This window comes from Chanodichthys erythropterus, chromosome 6 (genome assembly GCF_024489055.1).
Source record: "Chanodichthys erythropterus isolate Z2021 chromosome 6, ASM2448905v1, whole genome shotgun sequence".
Lineage (NCBI taxonomy): Eukaryota > Metazoa > Chordata > Actinopteri > Cypriniformes > Xenocyprididae > Chanodichthys > Chanodichthys erythropterus.
The window spans coordinates 15,877,108-15,899,069 of NC_090226.1; the positions used below are offsets into that span (position 1 = coordinate 15,877,108).

General features: G+C 36.9%; 1 protein-coding gene across 2 annotated transcripts in view; it reads right to left on the minus strand.

Moving 5' to 3' along the window:
- Positions 1 to 21,962, minus strand: part of cdh4 (cadherin 4, type 1, R-cadherin (retinal)) — a 283,006-nt gene that overhangs the window by 71,001 nt on the left and 190,043 nt on the right. For both annotated transcript variants that reach the window (XM_067388245.1, XM_067388244.1), the window contains exon 5: positions 11,616 to 11,804. In XM_067388245.1, the coding sequence (XP_067244346.1) occupies positions 11,616 to 11,804 (189 nt within the window). The remainder of the gene's footprint in view (positions 1 to 11,615; positions 11,805 to 21,962) is intronic.

Sequence of the window (21,962 nt, forward strand, 5' to 3'; positions counted from 1 at the left end):
ACAAATTCAAATGTGGAGATGAGCCATTCAAGCTGAGAGCGGACTAGAGAAGAAGAAAACAAATGGTTTTTTTTTTATGTTATCTGGTAACATTAGTAACTACAATACATCTGGAATTCATCACTCACAAATTAAAATATAAAGGTAGCTTTTATTTTGAACTTTTATTCATGGGTAAGTTCACAGGGAACATATTTTTGCATTTTCTACACTTATTTTGAAGGAAACTGAAAATCTGAAGATGAACAAAAATGTGTTAAATAGTGCTGTGTGTTCTATACTGTCAGAAAAGGTACACTTTAGTTTTATACCTTATCTCTTCCTAAAGGCAGCATATTAGTACCTTTAGAACTAAAATGTACACTTTAGGTATTATTATGTACCTGTACTAATATGAATTTGTACTTATATATTTGTACCTTATGTACTAATTAGTAGTAAAATACACTTTAGGTGCTAATATTTATCTATTATGTAATTAGTACTAAAAAGTACCCTTTAGGTGTTATTATTTATTATATATTATGTACTAATATGTACCTTTTAGCTACCTTAAAGGGATAGTTCACCCAAAAATGAAAATTTGATGTTTATCTGCTTACCCCTAGCATATCCAAGATGTAGGTGACTTCAGTAGAACACAAATGATGATTTTTAACTCCAACCGTTGCGGTCTGTCAGTCAAATAATGGGAATGAATGGGAACACAATCAATAAGTCCAAAAAACTTGCATAGACAAATTCAAAATTAAACCCTGCGGCTCGTGACGACACATTGATGTCCTAAGACACGAAACAATCGGTTTCTGTGAGAAACCAAACAGTATTTATATCATTTTTTTCAGTCTCGTGCTTATACTTCAATGAGTGCTAGACATCACTGCCGTTGTCAGAGCGCGATCAGACCTCACTAAGCGAGTGCTGAACGCAGTTGGACATAGTGGTGTATTAGAGGTAAAAAATGATATAAATACTGTTTGGTTTCTTGCACAAACCGATCGGTTTGTGTCTTAAGAAAACATCAATGTGTGTTCACGAGCTGCAGAGTTTAATTTGGATTTGTCTATGCACGTTTTTTCAACTCTTATTGATTGTGTTCCCATTCACTCGCATTATAAGACTGACAGACTGCAATGGTTGGAGTTAAAAATCATCATTTGTGTTCTACTGAAGAAACAAAGTCACCTGCATCTTGGATGCGCTGGGGGTAAGCAGATAAACATCAAATTTTCATTTTTGGGTGAACTATCCCTTTTAAGGTACTAATATGTATATGTATTTGCATATTAGTACCTGAAGCACTAATATTAGCACATTTTAGGTACTAATATGTGTACTAATACTAATATAGGTAGTACCTTTAGTAGTAATTAGTACTAAAATGTTCCTTTTTTGTACAAGTACTAAAATGTAGACTTAATGTAATAATATGAATATGTACTAACATTATTGCACTTTAAATACTTATTAATAATAAAATGAACACTTTAGGTATCAATATGCACCCTTAATGTACTATCATGTAAAATATCTACGTGCATGTCACTACCTTAAGTTCTAATTGGTACTGATATGTAAGCTACCATAAAGATACTAATATGACCCCTTTAGGTGTAGATAAGGTGCACAAGTGTCCTTTTGAGGGTACTGTCCATGTTGTATCGTCAAAAAAAAAAAATATATATATATATAATATATATATATATATATATATACAGTGTACACTATTATAGCTGAAATCATAATTAGCCAAATTACTTAATAAACAAACATGCAAGGTGCGGGCAATGCACAAAGGTTTGTGAATTTATTGAACTTATTGTTATTATATGGCAATCTTCAGAGTTCTATGCACACGGATTCAGCCTGCTTACGGACTACATGAAGACAAAATGGAATATGCATGAAAAAAGAAGTCACGTATGACGTCTTTAAGATTGAGTTCCGGATGCTCAGGTTTAATATTTCTCAAGTGAAAGCTGGAGTCAGTCAAATACTCTTACTCTTAAATCCCATTAGAAACAGACGAAACTGTCTGTTCCACACAGGCTACTTTATCATGGATCCTAGCCTGAATTGGAAAGGAATATAGAGCAGGAGTTTGAAATATGGATTTTGTTCTTCCCTACTTTTTTCTTTTGTCTCCCTGCCTCTTGCTTTGTCTATCTGGGTATGGACAGCATGAAGAGGAGTTCCATCTATATAAATGAGGTGGCAATGGAACATGAGGGGGTGATTCAGCCAGACTGATATTCGAAATTTAAACCGGCTCTATTCCAATGTACTGAAACACGTATTATTTGACTCTTGAAAGCTCTGCCTCATTTGACTGTAATTCCTCAGGTCCTATAGTGAGATTAATGGCCCGGCCTTAATTCCAACAGCGCTGGCTGTACCTATAAAGGTGAGTTTTGTAATCGTAACCTCATGTGACTTCGAGCTATCAGATAATACAAAGTGTAATTTAAAGAAAACTGTCCATGTTCCATGTGCTGTAGGTATGGGGAAAAATTCCCTGACACTGATTAAGTATAAAATGAAGGTATTTACAGCATGTGTAAGGACAGAAATTGGAAAGCTATGCTGATTATACACACTAGGGAAGCTGCTCAGACTGAATACAGGACGTAATCATAGAGCCAACCGATATCAGGAGTTTATCACGAGGAGAATAAAGAGAAAGACTGAAAGATGAGCCACATCGCCAGGGCTGCAGTCATGCGGATCTTTTGTCAACGTGATCGATTTCTCTGTCTCCCCTGAAAGTTGTTTTTATTTTGAGACATAGAGAGAGAAAGAAAGGGAAAGGGAGCGACAGTGCAGAAGAGAGAATAACCATCTGAGTGAAAAGACGAGAGGAACGGAGAAGGATGAAGAGAGACAGCCATCTGCACAGATACAGCCCAAATCAAATTGCATGAATTCACCACTGCATTCTCAGAGGAAGACGAACAGGAGATGAAGAGTGGAGTGCGCCAATAACTGCATGATGTAGACAAATAAAAAAATAATAACGTCAGAAGACGGCACAGACAGAGAAAAAAAAAAGGTGGAGCCTGTTGCTTTTGCGAGGTTATACTGTATGTTCTCCTATTTCAATGACAGTAAATAAAAGAATAAAATAACATATAATCTGAACATGTTGAAATGTTTTGTCGTATCATCTGCTTACTAAACATAAAGCAGTATTTGGACACTTAAAGGGTTAGTTCATTCGAAAATGAAAATTCTGTCATTAATTACTCAACCTCATGTCGTTCCACACCCATAAGACCTTCGTTCATCTTTGGAGCTCAAATTAAGATATTCTTGATAAAATCTGATGACTCGGTGAGGCCATTGACAGCAAGATAATTAACACTTTCAGTGCCCAGAAAGCTAGTAAAGACATATTTAAAACAGTTCATCGTTATTTTGTTGTTTTTGGCTCAGAAAATTCTCGTCTCTTCATAACATTAAGGTTGAATCATGAACTGTAGTTTTCTGGGCATCTGAAAGTGTTAATTATCTTGCTGTCAATGGAGGCCTCACTGAGCCATTGGATTTTATCAAAAATATAATTTTAATTTATGATTATAATTTATCATTTAATAATGTTCCGAAGTTGAACAAAGGTCTTACGGGTGTGGAACGACATGAGAGTGAATAATTAATGACAGAATTTTCATTTTCACTTCAGATGCAAAAGCCTCTAAGTGCCGTCTGAAATTTTCTTCTAAAATGAACATTTTTATCAAGCTCGTATGTTTAGGTTCAGTAATTTGACTTTAATGGCAATTAATAAGTCCTTTTCATTGCCATTAAAGTGAAATAACTGAACATAAGCATACAAGCTTGATAAAAATGCTCATTTTGTAAGAAAATTTCAGATGGCACTTAGAGGCTTTTGCATCTGAATTCTTCATATATCTCCATATTTAATAGATGGATAGTCTGCTTGCGACCAGTTGGTTAAAGATAGCTGGGATATACTGTATATGTCCAAATACTTCCTGGCAGTGGCGCAAAAAGTGGGTATGCGCTATATGCGGCGCATTGGGGCGCTGCACCATGGGGGCGCCAAAGTGGTTATTTTATTTTTTTTTTTTAATAATAAAAGTTATATAAATTTATATAAAAGTTATATATAAAAAAAGGTAATATAAATTTTAGAGGACTAACAGGCTAGAGTAGGCGCCGGTGCCCTCATAAGATTCCATCATAGAATTTAGACATAGAAGGGTAATATCGCGAGTGGGCGGGGCGCAGCGCTGAGTGAGCAGCAGTAACGTTAGTGAGTTGTAACGTTAATTGAAACTCGAAAAAGATGAATAAAGCAAAAAAGCTATCGGGGGCTAAAAATAGAAAAAGAAAGAGGGAAAAGGAGATGATGGTGAAAGGCAACAGGTAGGATTTAAAATGTGACGTCTATGCTTGGAGGCTTGCAAATACGTTATCCATGTTAACAGACTAGCTAGCGTTTGCTAACACTGGGAATGTAGCAGACAGAATATGTAGCTAGCTTAGAATATGCAAAACCGAGGTTGCTGAGGTGAAAACTGAAAAATATAAGGTAACTTAGCATGTACAATAAATGACAAGAATCTGGAAAACAACTTTAATATCTCTGGTTTACCGTGGAAATTATGCATATATTTGCTACCAAACTTGGAGGCTTGCAAATATTAATGTTGACTGACAAGTGTTTACTAACTTACTGCAAAATAATGTTGCTGATATCTACATTTAGATTTTGGTTAAACCCTTTGGTACCAATCCCATTCTTGACACATCTCAATTTTATTAAAGTAAAATGACAACTGGTAAATATAAGGTAGCATGCACAATAATAATGACTAGAAGCTGGAAAACATTACTTATGCAATAAGGCTGGTTTATCATGGAAAGAAATAGTTTTTTTTTTTTTTTAACATATATATGTGTACATATATACCATATAATTATGGTAGGCTTACAGTGGCTGTCTGATATACTTTAAAATAAACATTTTAAACCCATACATGATGATGTCCAGCACACTTATTTATTTAGAAGTGGGGGTGGGGCGCCAAAATTTTTTGCTGCATACCCCTCTAACACTGGATAGTTGCGCCCCTGCTTCCTGGAGACACTCCATGTGCCTTAAAGGCTTATTAATGCTGAGAACTCAATAAGACAGTCATCAAGTTATGCGTCAAAGCATTTGAATAGAACTCTACAGACTGAAACGTCATTAACCGTATTCACACACGCTCCGCAATAGCGGGCCAAGCTCTTTTCCCATCCGTAAGGAGGGGAATGGAATGGTGTTGAAATGAGATAATTAGGAAGAAAATGAATATTAATGGGTACTAAGAATTGAATCACAAATGCAATTACAGCATTAGCTTTGCAATTAAAATAGTTAGCCGCTGAATAGCTGGATACTCATGGAATTATGGGAGTTTTTCCACATATCAACAATGACATTAATTTCCCAAAGTCAGCACAATGGGTGAGGAGTACAAATAGAGCCTTTATGTATTCCCTAGTAGAGTCCCACTGTATTCTCCAGGCATAAGACTCTCTTTTTCTCTCCCTCTATAAAAGCGCAAGGACCCCAGAGACAGTGGCACAGGCTAATGACTGCTTTCAGTCCAATCACGCTGTGTCTATAGAAAAGCACAATGGACAAATCCCTGGGTACAAGCTAAGAGGTGGGGCAGCGGCGTGAAAGGGGGGGCTGGGTAATTAGAAAGACAACCTCTACACGTCTGCAGGAGAAGGAGAGATGCCGTTGTGCTGCTTCTGCACTTTTTCTACTGTGCTAGTCGCAGCCATCCACCTCGCCCATCTTTTCACTCTCACTCTCCACTCCATGCTCTTATAAACACACACACACATAGCATGAAGAATGGATGCAGGGAGAAATGTCAGGCGCACTGGTGAGGCAGGAAGGGATAGAGAATAAAGAAGGAGCCAGAGATGCAGATGAGAGAGGGACTTAATAAGGGGGATGGAGCGAATCATGGCTATCATAATGATGTCACTGGTTAATGGGGTGTTAGTTTAGCATTATAAGACTCCAAATGGCTTCTAGAATCTCTTGGGTGAAATTTATAGCTTTTCCAGCCACAAAATAAGTGTTTTCGCTACAAACCCTCTGATAAGGGCTAAGGATATGTTCGGAGTGACATACTACTGTTTACACTCCAAAGTGTATACACTACCATTTAAAAGTTTGGGGTCAGTAAGATTATGATGCATTAAATTGATCAAAAGTATCAAATTTATTAAATTTATAATGTTACAGAAAGATTTCTATTTCAAATAAATGCTGTTCCTTTGAACTTTCTATTCATCAAACAGTCGGTTCCCACAAAATTATTAAGCACCACAACTGTTTTCTTGAGCAGCAAATCAGCATATTAGAATGATTTCTGTAGGATCATGTGACACTGAAGACTGGAGCATTGCAGAGCTAGTGCAAGATGAGCATTTGTGGTTAAAATTTGTATGTTTTTTAGAAAATGACAGATCGTTTTGCTAGATAAGACCCTTATTCCTCTGCTGGGATTGTGTAGAGCCCTTTGAAGCTACACTGAAACTGCAAGAAGATTTTAAAATGAGTGGTCCATTCAGATCTTACCTTCATGCTGTGGAAATACAAACTGGAAGACAGAACACAACGAGCGCAGGGCTAAGAAGGGGCGGGGCTACATAAGGTCTATGGTTAAGTATATGCAGTGGTGTCTGGTTAAGTGTGGGGGAAAAAAAATATTTAGAATTTTTAAACCAATTTTGTACAAAAATGCCATAATTAATGGAATTCCGATCAAATAATGAGTAAGCAACTTTTACTTCCGGTTCATCCATTATGGGATACAGCATTGTGATCTGTGGTACACTGCTCATTTTGGTGAATGATTTTGGGCCATCTAGGTACTGAATGTGTGCATGCAGAAAATGAGCATACTGCACACAGCATACATACGGCATAATGCAGCAGATATAGCATGAATGTATATAGCCCTTCAAACAAACAGGTGTCCGATTATAAATATGCTTCTGTAAAGACATTAAAGTGTTCACACATGTAAAGAACAGGCCATGCTAGAAACCTCTAACATGTATAAACATATTGCATACAAAAATGAGGATTAAGTGGGTAGCGGAGACATGAGGGAGGTCAGCGACAAGCATTCGGCAGTGCAACTTTCTCACAGGCTAAATGAACACAATACCTTCTTACTGTAATAAAAACGATCAGTTCACAACATTCTCATTACAATATTTAAAAAACTTTCAAAGCTAACATCACGTACACCCACATACATGCTAGCAGGCCACTGCATTAAGCCATTTAGTGCAAGTTCTTGAAGCCGAAATCGTGTGGGCCCACATTCAAGTAAGTTCGGTACTCAGCAAGTGAACTTTCTAACACTTGAGCTAAGTTTCACATTACAAGTAGGCTACTATATGTCTTGCCTATTTAACGGCACAGTTATTCAAGGCCAGTGCGAGAAATAACGATCATTCAGACTCTCTACTCAAGTGAATATGTTACCCTCTGACCCATGCTTTTACTGCCTCTGATTAAGTTAGGCGGTAATAGAAGAGCCCCACCAGGACACTTACACTAGCTGTAATGCTATAGGCTATGTATGACTGCCAGTTTTATTCAAGGAGTATTCCATGAGATCTAATTACGCTTCTACCACACTGGATTTTTTGCTTGAGGTAGAGATGTGTAATCACATAGCAAGCAACTTAGATCAGAGCTTGATGTCTCCTTTGTGTGGGTGATCGCCCTCAGATATCTTGACTCCAGTCAAAACAGAAAATCTAAACTTCTGTCTTTCATTGGTATGCCCAAAGAGTTTGACGCAAAACTATTTAGATTGTCAATATGACAAAACTGCATAAACGTTGGCCAAGTCTTTGTTCTCTCAGCTTAAAAGGAACAGTTCCCTTCAAAATGAAAATTTTCTCTACATTTATTTACTCTTATATTGTTCCAAACCTGGATGAGACTGGAGATTTCGAAAAGGAAGCAAAAGCACCATAAACGTTATTATAAAAGTGGCTCATATGACTTCTGAAAGCAACATTTGAATCCTTTGTCACTAATAATCTTGACCTCGAGTGAGCCGTTAACCACTGGAACCAAATCACTGAATCAGTTCTGTTCGGTTTTCAGGATCAGTTCAGTTTTTTTTTAAAAAGCTTCAGTTCCAGTTCATTGTAACTGCATGGAAATTTCTCTTCAAAATTTCTCGTTCAGTGTTCTGTAATAGAAAGGTTACATAAGGTCAAGTAAATGATGACAGAATTTTCATTTCTGGGAGAAATATTCCTAAAATCCGTGATCTTCTAAACATAAACTGTTCCCACTGCTCTTTCTTTAGTCCTAACAACATCATTACTTTATTTATTCTTAAGGTACTAAAAACAAGCAGGTTAGAGTAATGTTGCAAACATCTCCAGGTTTTATGCCGCAAAAAATCCCTTTTTGTTTCTTTTCTTGGATCCCAGGTCCAGGTATCATCGAGCACCATTGTCAGGTGGAAGCAGCCATTAGCGGCATTAGCGCACATACCCCTTTGCAGTTCGTTCTGTAAATCATCCATGCGACGACAAAGCCTCGATGCTGCTCACCAAATAATAGGACACAGACAATGTGAATACTAGAGCTGGCCAGGTGCACTGAGCTTTCCTATCTCCCCTCGGAGCTAATGGACCGATATGGGAGAATGGAAATTGATTCGAGCTAGTCAGTAAATTAAGAATTCACCGCTTTCATTTTGTGTGCGTGTATTGTGGGGATGTATTGTTTATTGGAATTCGAATTTCGTAGGTAATTGGGGATGTAGAAAATGTAAACAAGAATAAATGCTGCTTTGCTTTTATTAATGCCAATGAAACACACTGTTGCCTTTCGGTGCTGTGCCTCTCAAGACAATAGGCAGAGAAATGACAATTGTGTTACGGAGGTAATAGCAGAAGTTTTCAACCTTGAAGTTGTGGGATTATTTATATTCTTTTTTTTATATATATATATACATACAATCTCTTCCTGTGAGCTTTTTGTTTTTCTATGCATTTTTGATAAAACAGTACAATGTGTTTTATAATTACACCTATCAGATCTAAAAAGTGTATTGATTAATTCTGTGAGCACAAATTTTGAGAGCTAAAAAATGGGTCAGGCTAGGCTGTGTTGAGTGAAATGTGCTCAGATGTGAATTTCAAGCATTGGGTTTCAACGTTTTAAAACAACATGCAAATGTATGGGTGTAATTCAAAGTCTTGTGTGTTACATCATGTCCTTGGTACTACAAGACTTCTTCTACATTATAGAAACTGTTCAGATATGCATAAAAGATAGGTTTTTCGACATTGAATATAAGCATCAAAATTCAGTATTCTCTATGTAAATAACTGAAAAGAGAGCTGAAAAGAAGCCATATATAGATTTTCCATAATTATGGAATAATTTGGTACAGAATAATCTGCCAAGTATTGGCTGCAGCAGGAAATCTTTCCTGGCCTGAAAATATCCAATAAAAGTAAAGCCTTACAGAACATGCCAGCACCACACACCCACAGACCCAGGTCTCTAAAGCCAAACTTTAGAGAAATTTAAGGCTAGAGGTGAGAAGGGTTATCAAAACTCCTCAAATGTATTCCACGCTTTTTCCCAGGTTTTCTAATCTTTCCATATGGGTGGTTTAAAGGGATGTCCATGTGTCTGCGTGTGCATTGGTGGAAAGAGATTGTAGTAATCCATTGGTGTAATCTGAGGTACAAGTGGCCGTGAGGGAGTTTATGAAGACAGTCCACAGAATGCTAAGGCCAGACTGGAGCCTGAATGACAGATAACACAAACTTAAGCTTGTAGAACCCCAGAGGAGCCCAGGCATGGATAACACACCTCAAAGTACCGCAGAGGTGGGTGCTTTTTTTTTGTGCTGGTTTCTATAAAAACTCTACATGAGAACACATCCTCTTCAACATTTGGAGTACCTGCAGCCATACCATCCTAGAATCATCCAATATAGTCTTCTTACACTGTTCTCTTAAATACTCAATTCTGATTGGTCAATAATGGCATTAAATAATGCAAGATAATGACTCAAAATCTCTATATTCCACCATTCTCACTTTCTCTTTTCATACCACCATAATTAGTATAGCTATCTGGCACCATACTGCAAATCAAAAGTTAGCTACTGACTACAGTTAACAAAATAGCCTTGTAGATATTCAATTTTACACAATTGTGCATTAAAACTTTTCATATATTACTGTTTTTTTGAAATTCAAGGATTGGGTTTCAACATTTTAAAACAACATGTAATGTATGGGTGTAATTCAAAGTCTTCAGTGTTACATCATGTCCTTGGTACTACAAGACTTCTACATTATGGAAACTATTCAGAAATGCATAAAAGATATTCGACATGAAATACAAGCATCAAAATTCAGAATTCTCTATGTAAAGAACTGAAAAGAGAGCTGAAAAGAATATATAGTCTTTTTTATAATTATTTCGGTACAGAATAATCTTACTTTTTTCTATCTATCTATCTATCTATCTATCTATCTATCTATCTATCTATCTATCTATCTATCTATCTATCTATCTATCTATCTATCTATCTATCTATCTATCTATCTATCTATCTATCTATCTATCTATCTATCTATCTATCTATCTATCTATCTATCTATCTATCTATCTATGTTTATAACCTTCAAACTTTTTAAAACTTTTTTTCCCATGTTTTTCCAACAAATTCAAATAGTTTGTCTTAAACTTTGACATTCTAAGTTAGAAATTACAGCTACTCTATATGAATTTCTTTTTATTTTTCATTCAAATTCATTTCAAATTTAGAAACTGAATTGGAATTTAAAAGAAGTTATTCGTTCAATTCTGAGTGCCGCCAAACTCAGGGTCGTACATTATGTAACCTTGCAGTGAACCCTATAGATATGATTCAAAAGATCCTGCAAATCTCATTTCTCATCTCATGCTGGAGAAACTTAAGGAAAGGCTTTGTAGAAGCATTAGATGGATGAGATATATTGATACCCTGTGTCAATCTACCTCCGAGCCCTTTCCTCATCAACCCTTGACTCAGAGAGGGAGCACAAGTCCTCTTCTTACCTTAGAAGGGCTCTCAGCAGCAGACGCAGAAGAGCTGTCTGAAAGAAGCCTCTTGAAAATGTTCACCTGTGATACTGCTTTTTAACCTCTTAGGTTTCTCTGCGGTTCAAGAGATGTGGCGAGGAAAGCTCTGTGTTTCAGAAGAGCAAAGCCTGAGTAAAAGCTTCTGTGAGGAGACTTGAGAGAGGCTTGTTCTTTTATGTCTCGAAGGGACACAGTGAAACTTGAGTTGTGGCACTGTCTGTTCTGAAAGACACAGCTTGCCAAGATCTTGAGTCTTTTCATTCATGGCTGAGTATCATATCTGTTTTTACTAATAACTGAACAGCATCTGTCAAAACATTCCATATGATCGTGGCAAAAGCTATGGAGATATCAAAGTAGGCGGAATACGTTAGGGTCTTGTGTGTTTAATCAAAATAAACCAGACTAATCTTCCATGCTGTTTATAACAAGCAAGCATTGAGCTGTAACTGTTACTGACCCTGACAAGAACTTGAGGGAAAGGTCCTCTGGAGTTTTCAGGCACGTTGATTGGTGGAATGACCCAGTCTCGCTTCTGTCGCCGCAGCCCATTGGACGAGCCTCGCTGGTGTTGTCGTGGAAACGTAATGAGCCTGGGATTTTGATAGTGGTTGTGGGAGGATCCGCCATAAATACCATCCCCAGCAATCTGTGGAGAACAGATATGTACACTCCATATGAAGCAGATCATCAAATTCACACACATAGAAGGTACATTAAAAAGAAACTTTAAAGAAGCTGATGCTATGAATAACATCATGATGATTCAATGGTTTTCTTGCACAGCATAGAGATGGAGAAACGGAGACAAAAGAATATATTCTGAAGAAAATGTTTGAATTGTTTTTCTCAGTACTATGAACCATGAAAATCTGTGAGGTTCAAAACAACACTGAAACTCATTGATTTTTATTGTATGAACAGACCAAAAAAAAAAAAAATATATATATATCTTTGGTGAACAAACTCCTACAGATTTGGAATGACATGAGGGTGAATACATAATGACAGAATTCATTTTCTCAATTTCTCAGATGATTCTTATTAGAATAATAACAATAACAAAAACAAAACAAAATAATAATAAAAAAAAAAAAATATGCAAGAACTGATCTACAATCAAATGTCAGAAACTCAATTGATCAATTTATGAATACAATCTTTAATATCTCCAACAAAATTACTGATGGATTTTTTAATGATGCTTCATTATTATTATTATTCCAGGTGTTTATTTGTATATATGTGATATACCTGATTATATATCAGATATAATCTGATATACAATGTGTTTGGGTCAGCATTATTTTAAAGGGGTCATATAATGCATCTTTTACAAGATGTAAAATAAGTCTCTGATGTCTCCCGAGTGTGTATGTGAAGTTTTAGCTCAAAATACCCCACAGATCATTTTTTTATAGCATGTTAAATGTGTCACTTTTTGAGGGTGAGCAAAAACGCTCTGTTTGTTTATGTGCCCCTTTGAATGCTGCTCTCAAATAGAGGGTGGAGTTTCAAGAGCTCATGTTAGCAGCGCCAATTACCTCAGACTCACTGAAAATGTCAGAAACTGTTCAGCCTTTTATGTTCAAACTGGAGTCGGACAATGATGGAGAGACTCAAGAAGAAGTGACAACATGTAGAATGCAACAGGACATTTCTGAATGGTTAGTGGATACATTTATGTAGCTGATGTGGAGTTAACTACCTTAAAGTCATTGATTAGCATATTCTGTCATGATAATCTGTAAATCGCTCATGTGGGAACTGTTGTTAGATGCCTACAGAGCCTGAAAATATATGCTGCATGAAGATAGATCAGGTATAGTTTAGTTTATTTATGGTTATAACTTATGTTGACATCTTGCTTTTTTGACATGCTATTGCATTTGTGTTATGTACTGTATTGCAATAACATGGCCTCACCCCTTTGTTACGGGCAGGGTTTATGTAAATTTTAGGGTTAGTGATGTCACCAACCCAGGAAGAAGCTCGTTGTAGTTCCAGCCATTTGTTGTAGTCCTTAAACAGAAAATATCTCCCTTTGCATTGAACGGTTTAAGCGGCATAACTTTGCAGATGTTGTTTACGCTCAAACAGCAACAATAAAAAAGTGAAATCATAATCAACCACCCCTTTAAAATATATTATTAGTATTATTTTAAATTGGTTTTAATTTTTTTTCTTTTTAGTTTTCATTTTAATTTTAGTTTTATTGTTTTATGTTCTTGACATTTTTGTTTTATAATATTTCTTTAGCTTTTGCAAAGCTTTAGTTTTAGTCATTTTTGTACACCAATTTAAAACTTAAACATTAAACATTTCTAATATTTATATTTTGTTTTATTTTATCTTTATTTCAATTAACAAAAACAATTTTTAATAGTTTTAATTTACAATAACATCGCTAGTTTGGGTGGGTTTATTAATCTTCTTAAATATAAATATTTGAATACTTAGTATTCAAAATTAAACCTCCTTTGTCAACTAAAAGTCAAATTTTAGTCCAAGTAAAACTAACTAATGAAATGGCATGACAAAATATCAGCACTGTTTGAAAGGAACGGGAAACACACTGAGAAAATGTTAAATCACAACTGAGAACTCATATAAGTCTCCAGAGTTTTAAAAGAGCACTTTAGACTGTACAACAGAAGGTTTGAAAAGACAAACACACTTTTAATAGGTGTACATACCTGTCCAATTACTACTAATCACTTATTATTTGTGAGGTAATGGTACGAAACAGTCGTGGAACGGTATGTGCACACCTGAGACCCGAGTCAGGATCGTAAACATAGCTGTGGGGTTTCTGCTAAAACGACCAATCAAAATGACAAATCGCGTCAAGGCCTCTGTAAACCAGCCCTTATAACACAGCAATACCACAGTGACGCATACCATGACATTTCCTCATGGGTGCCCAATGAAAAAGATTGATGAAATACCACATCAATAATTTAGACAAGAAAAACTAGAGCTGCCGCTGACCCTTACTTGATTCATCCAAAGGCCAAGGAAAGGGCTGAAGCAACCAATCAAACAGCCACCGTTTTTCACAGCAGCCGGCTGTGTGTGTGGGGAAGGGGACTGTCCTGCGGTTCATTTAATGTCTTTAGCGCTCATCTCTGAATTGTCAGCTTTTCGTGCAATCCTGTGTCGCTGTTTCTTCCCCTGACACCTCGACGTCTGTGGCACTGCATTTTCGAGCAGAGGCACTTTCGCAAAAAAACCCAGTCTTCTCTCTCTCTCTCTCGGTCTGTCTCGCGTCCCCCGGCGGGGGCTGCCAACTCAAGCATGCGTAGGCAGGTCAGCCTATCAATGTCTCACAAACATGGTTTGTCGGCAGAAGAGCTCGAACAGATGTGAGGCAAAACTGAGCAAACATATTGTATTTTTTCCCTCTTTTGTTTTAATTTTTCACAGCTTGATGGCTCTGGCTGCAGGGGCTCGGAAAATGGAGGGATTGTGTCGTGGCAGGGAGGGAGCCGTGAATGAGTGAGGAGGGCAGCTGTGAGGCGCTGATAAAATCACTTCCGCCTCAGCTCTGCTCATCCACGAAGCTCACAGGTACCTGCTGCAGCACGAGAGAGAAGCTGCAACGAGACCTTTCGGGAGGCGGCAGGTGGAATTACTGTGCATAAGGGGGTGAAATAGAGAAAGAAGAGGTTGGAGAATGAAAAAAGAGATCGAGGTGAAATCAAGTTGAGCAGTGAAGGCTAAATAATCCCCCCAGACAAAAGGCAAATCATAAGAAAGCATTCGAAACTCCTGCATCTTCATTGCCAGTTCAGCACGTGCCGACGCCTAGGGAAGCAATGGGTGATGCTGAAAATGCGGATAGAATCATGGCATTCGGTAATAATACAGTGTATAAAAAGAATAACAACAACAACATGGAATATCACACAATTTTTCTTCTGTATTTCATTTTATACAACAGTTCTTTCTGGTTCTCGAATCTGATTAGTTGAGAGGCGTGCGATATTCTCCCAGTATCAGCACTGGTACCGTTTTATATCACTCCCCTTGAGGTGACTGTCATAGCGGTTGAGCAAATCCACCATATTTTTTATAAATACTACTGTTGTTATGTCACGAAATATATATTTTTTTAGGCGTGAATATAGTTATTTAGACCTCAAATATGTGACTCATATATAAACATAGTGCATATTTTGCTTTTTGTTTTGACGCTTTCACAGATGCGAGCCCCAGGCCATCAGCAGCCGTTCAGTGCTCATGTACCCGCAGAGAACAGTTTCATCTCGGCCAGTCATTCAGGTGTTTGCCGCTGGCTCTTATGTAGATAGTGGTTAAAAACATAATACATGGGGTATATCAAACAGACAATCTTTGGTCTTATAAATCTATTAGCAAAATGATTTGGGTTAAGGGGAAATTAAATTAAATTCCACAACTTTATATTTAGGCTATATTTAACTTAAATCCTATATTGGAGCTTTGTTTGCTTGTGTTTATGTCTTTTATAATGGCTATTGTTGTTCATTGTTTAATAGATATTATTTTTAAATATTATTTTATATAAATAACATGCCATATTTAGTATTGAGAAAGGGTCCGTCAATAGTATCAGTGAAAGTTATATTATTACGCCATTAGAGGGTGGTAAAGACTCTCTATGAGTGAGTCAGAACAAGGAAGTTGTTTTAGCGCTGTCAGAACTTTTAAAATGACAAAGACAAAGATGTTGCGTTCCTCTGTGGACATTCAAACTGATGATTACCATCATAATCCGAATCACAGTTGTGCTTATATACAGCCATATCGCACAGCTACGAGTGTGATATTGCTCATTTAATAATAAACCTGTTGTGCAGCACTTTCTTTGCCAAAAAATAAAAGGAATTGTTACATTTTCGTTTAATTGCATTTTAAATGATTTGATTATCACTGTTTTGGTAAAAAAAAAAAAAAAAAAAAATGTTGTTTGCTAGGGGGGTACAGGGGCATGCTCCCCCGAGAAAATTTTGATTTCCCTGGTGTACATATGTGCATTTTTAAGACGTTTTAAGGCCAACAAATTGAATAACAATAGCTTTAAAACCATGTCAACAAATACATGCATGCACAGTTTTGAGGCAGCTTTAATCGCATGTTTGGTAATTTCATGACTTAACTTACAACAGAACAACGACGGTCATTGCTCGTAGTTTCTTTTGCGCTTTATTTAAGCTATAATAAAGTAATTAAATGCCGGCGCATTTGCTCGCCATGAGCACAGTATAACGGCTGATTGGACAGTCATGTTAATTTTTCTGAGTTTTACCGACCTAGCCTGACAACATCTCCTCTGACCGTAGTTCACTGTTGTTCACCTGTAGCCTACCTTTTCCGCTCGTTTGACTGGCGCCTGGCGCTGAGACGTTGGAAAGTGTCCCGTTTGTTGTGTCGTAATGAGACAGTTCTATATAAATGCAGCGTTTTACTTGGCGATGTTTTTAAAAAAAGATTTTTATTTTTGGTATTTTATATGCTCTGTTGGTAGTTTGTGGAGTAGCATCACCCGGGGGGATATTTTTCTATCCCCACCGGGGATAAAAATAATTCAGCAGAGGCAGGGATACATAGACCAGAAGGGGGAAATCCCCCCCATCCCCCCTACAAATCGCACCCTGTACTGTATATATATATATATATATATATACATACACACATTTAACAGTAAATCTTTATATTAAATTATAAATCCTGATAAAAAGTTATATAGGCAACAAATAACTCCTGACAACATGAAACATTTTGGGCCCTATCATACACCTGGCACAATACAGGCGCTACGCAAGTCTTTTTTTTTGTTTTGTTCTTTTTGTTGCTAGTTTCAGCCCCATGCAGTTATGTCCAGCGCCCACATTTTTTATATAGCAAATGCAGTCGTGCTCATCTGAAAATGAGGTGTGTTCAGGTGCGTTGCTATTTTAAGCAAAGTCCCTTTAAGACAAGTCATTTCACTCGGCGGCCATCTTTAAAACGCCTCTCGGGTATCCTGGGCAATCTTTTTGAATGGGGAAACATCAAATTCTCCAAAACTGTTTGCCAACCTTACGATTAAATTTCATATTTTAAATCACCAATGAAATCTAACTACAACCGGCTCATAAATTTAGTTTCTAAACACTCGAATCATGACAAAAAAACTGTATTTTTCAGGCTGGATCAAGCTAATGCGCATGCGCAGACCTAAATGCGCGTCTCTTTCTATAGAAACCCGTGATTCTAACGGCTGCTGAAGTGACGCGATGACTTTACCATTCGGCGATTGGCTCTTATTTAGAAGGCGGGACTTATTCTGCCATATTGCGCGTTACACTTTCTCCCATTCAAAACAATACGAGTGACATGTCTTGTGTTATTCTATTGTCTTTGTTTTAAGGCAACTGAAAACGATTGCACCTTTGGTCAATTAAAACCTGGTCTAAAGTCAATGGTGCAGTATTTATTTATTTTTTGTTATTTAAAGGGAGCGTTAGTAATATGTGCCTATAGGTGGGCGCACAACATATGTAGATTGTGCTTGTTACACACACACACAGGGCAGCAGCACACAAACATGCCAAATATTAAAAATAAAAGGATTACAATGTAAAAGATTACTATTGTGTACATAAAGATAAAAATGCCTACATGTCATAACGGATAGTCATTGCATGTATCAGAATTACCTATTTGCAGTAATGACGAATTAAATTGGCAAATTATTGGACCAATCGTGGCAATACACACATTTAAACTGACTTGTCAGGTTGAGGATGTCTATGTTCCGCCATGTAAATAGCAATCCACCACAGTGCAAACGCACCTGGCTTTTAAAGGGAATGGGAGATGGCACTCTGATTGGTTTATTGCATGTTATGCCCAAAACACACCCATGACTCATAATTTTTTCCCGTCATTAAACTATCAAAAGTGTATTCAGACATGCCCACGAGCACCTGTGCCATGCACTTTGATCGTTAAAATAGGGCCCTTCATCATAATTGTTAAATTTTTAATAAACAATTAAATTCAACTGATAGACATGACGCAAACTCAACATGCACCAATGCTAAATCTTCTATATATTGTAGTCATTATGTTGAATTCTAATGAATTACTTTTAATTAAGAACTCATTGTTTCTGGCTTAAATTTAAAACATTGTTAGCTAACTGCGAGATTTGTATATGTACATTGCTGAAATACATTACTTGGACACAGTCGCTTTTGATAAAAGATCGAAATGTAGACACATTCATTTTCTGTAAAGCTGCTTTGAAAAGATATGTATTGTGAAAAGTGCTATACAAATAAATGTGAACTGAATTAAACATGCTTTAAAATTTAATTAAACCAGAATTAAACAGAATGCGAATTTCATAGGGCCCTAGACGGCACATGTCCGGTCAGCAACGTGACCTTCGAGAGGACGCATTCAGAGACACGCCTTATCTCTCGCCTCACAGATCTGTTGATTAATGCAGGGTATTCATCTTCTCGATCTGTCTCTCACTCCATCTCTATCGTTTTTATGCCTGCTGAAAAACAGGACATTGGGAGCTGTGATAAAGACCTTGATTTATCAATCAGCTCTCACTGGCACCACAGAAGCATTCCTCCAAATGTGTAGCCAACAGCATGGGAAGATCCAGGCTGGTTTGATGCACCATAGCATGGCGGCGCCAATGAAAGGCACAGACTTACAACAGCATGCCTAATGAAAAGGCTTATTCCTCTGGTAGGGCAACAAGCACTGCACCCATTACAAGAGACAGTGAGGAAAGAATAAACTAGAACAAGCATGTTGTGTTGTGGGACGGCGCACGGCAGATGTAGGGAATGTGCTGCTATGTATACGTGCATGCATGTGTGTGTGTGTGGGCGCATTCGGGAATCAGCGTGTGTGAAATGGCTGCCTGGATTGCCCTGAGCTCCCGTAGCTCCAGAAGAACCAGCCCTGCCAGCTGGCTCCCCATCCCTCCCTGCTGAGAAGAAACCCGTTTGGGCATCAGTCAGCCTGCAGCTCTGCAGCAGACATCTGGAGGTTATTGTTCTATAGGGCCGCATTGCACTGCTTGCAACCCTGTCTGGAGTTTTCCATTACACGCCAGTATGCCACACGCCACTCATTTGCTACTTTCGTAATCATTCTTCGCACAAGACCTCACCGTCGGGAGAAACCAGAAATGTATCTGGATTATCACTGAAGTTCCATTATTGAAAAGACGAGAACAAACAGAGGGATTAGAATTAGTACTGCTCCAAGTGCTCCACTGTGTCAAATGAGTCTTATGAGTCAGCGTTATTTTAAAATTATTTATGTTATAATTTTTAGTAATATTTTGAATATGTTTATATTTTTACATTTTCAGTTTTAATTTATTTTATTTCGGTTTTATTATTAGTAATGCTTGTACTTTAACTTATTTTATTTCAGTTAGTTGCCAAGGCAACATTTCTAATTTTCATGTAGCCTAAGTTTTTCCAGTTTAAGCTTTAAAGTCCCCTGTGGTGAAAATGAAGTTTTTAATTTTGTTTATATGTCTATGTGGTGTTTTTATAACAAACCATGTGCAAATTCATAAGTCAACACCATTGCTGAGTATTTGCTGTGTTAAACTGCAGTGATCTAATGACAGTTTCTGACATCACAAACTACCTTGTGAAAGTGCTAGCGGGCATTAACTATGACCGCTCTAAAACAGCGGAGTCTCAAGAGAATATATCCTGGTATATTTTAATCTACCCCAAAAAATCGTGTAGATTTAGCAATATAGCGGGTGAATGATGTATATAACTATGTTATGATGAATATGCTTTTCACCAACGATGTTCTAAGGTGTTCAAAGCGTTCCTAAGGATACTGATTTTTAGAAGACAGCTGGCTCGTGAACGGGAACATGGTTTGTGTAACATTAGCAACAAAATATTAGCTGTTTGATAATGTAGTCAAGCTAAAGGCTAATCATATTAATTACTGCCTTGTGTCTGAATTGTAAAAAGTGATACCATTGTGCAGCGTTTACCTTGTAAATTGACCGAGTGGATCTCTGAGCTCCTGCAAGTGAGTGGAGGCGGGGCTAATTAGCATATTCATACAATCATGTATATTAAATGAAGCAAGGGTGTAGAGTTACATTCAGACTATTTTAATGCATGAAAAAAAAAAAAAAAAATATATAAATAAATATATATATATATATATATATATATATATATATATATATATTTTTTTTTTTTTTTTTATTTTTTTTTTACAGGAAAAAAAATTAAATTAAGGCTGTCAAAATAACGCGTTAATTTCGATTAATTAATCTGAGAAAAAATAACGCATTAAAAAAATAACGCAGATTAATCCATTCCATATTGACCTTTGAACCTGGAGCCATTCTAACCACCATTCGACTGTAAAATGAAGGAGGGAGACGACTGCTGCGCTGACGGACAGAACGAGCAGAACTCCTCCCTCGTGTGCGCGAGCTCTCTTTGTCTTTAAAGCAAGCACCGTCTTTGCACACTCTCTACCTCACACATAATAATCTAAATCAACTGACACAATGCTAAAAGTTTGAAAGACCGAATCCATGTTTCACGAGGCGCATTCTGAGAATGTTTTTCCTGAATAACCGCTGGGTGTGAATAGTGCTCAAAAGAACGTCACCCCATCTTCTCTGACAGGCGCCCTGCACGTGCAGCTGACATAAACCACACTTTCAGTAAACAAAAAGAAAATCCTATCCAGTGGTGAAGTGTTTTCTGTGTTGACAAATCTTTTGCTATATCCTAATAACAGTCGCGATTCGCAAACAACGCGTCAACGTCTGCTAATGTCCAATTCGCGACCTATATGACTAATTTGAACAGATACATTTTAATGAATCATGACAACAACTGATCTGTCCACATGGTCTATAATGAATCATTTACTCGAACAACTCTGAAATGAGAACATAAGTGTGCTTACCCCATTTAGCAAGAGTGGTTAGTAAAATTAGCCTTAATAATACACAATATTTTCAGGTTATTTAAATGACAATGTGTAGTAAATTAGGCCTACCTATAAAATCAGTTAGTTTAGAGGTGAAACCAGAACAAAGCAAGTTGTTGTTAGCTAGGTGCATTCAATTGTATATGGTAGAAAATTATATTATTAGTTAATATAACTTCGAAATGCTACTTTTTAATACTTTTCAGGTTTAGTAAAAAAGCATCTTCTCTTACAAAGCTATAAAATCACTACTTTTTTTTTTTTTTTTTTTTTTTTTTAGCAAAGAGGGTAAGAAATAATTACAGTGAAAGTGACGGGTACTTTATTGTCAGTATCGGGCTCGCAGATCACGTGGGTAGGGCACTTTTTACTGTTTGTGTGGATGACCATGTCTGTCACCACCAAAGACGAACTGAAATATTTAATAATTTCACAGCAAAAATTATGTATGCGATTAATTTAGATTAATTAATTACAGGTTATGTAATTAATTAGATTAAAATTTTTAATCGATTGACAGCCCTAGTTTAAATGTGTCACTTTGGTGATCAAAGATGAGTTTTAAGAGATACATTTTTTGACTACAGGGGGACTTTAATACAGTTACCAAATAGTTGTTTAGCTATTTTCATCTTACCACACACTGTTAAAACTACAGTGTTCAAACCAGAAATCGATTCCTGAACAAATGAGTCTTATGAATTGGTTATTTTCAGTTAATCAAAAACATACATCAAGACCACTGTAGTCTGATTCACAAATAAACTAGTTTTATGGGATGAGGCTTTTCATTGAATCAAAAACATACTGATGATTAAACTCC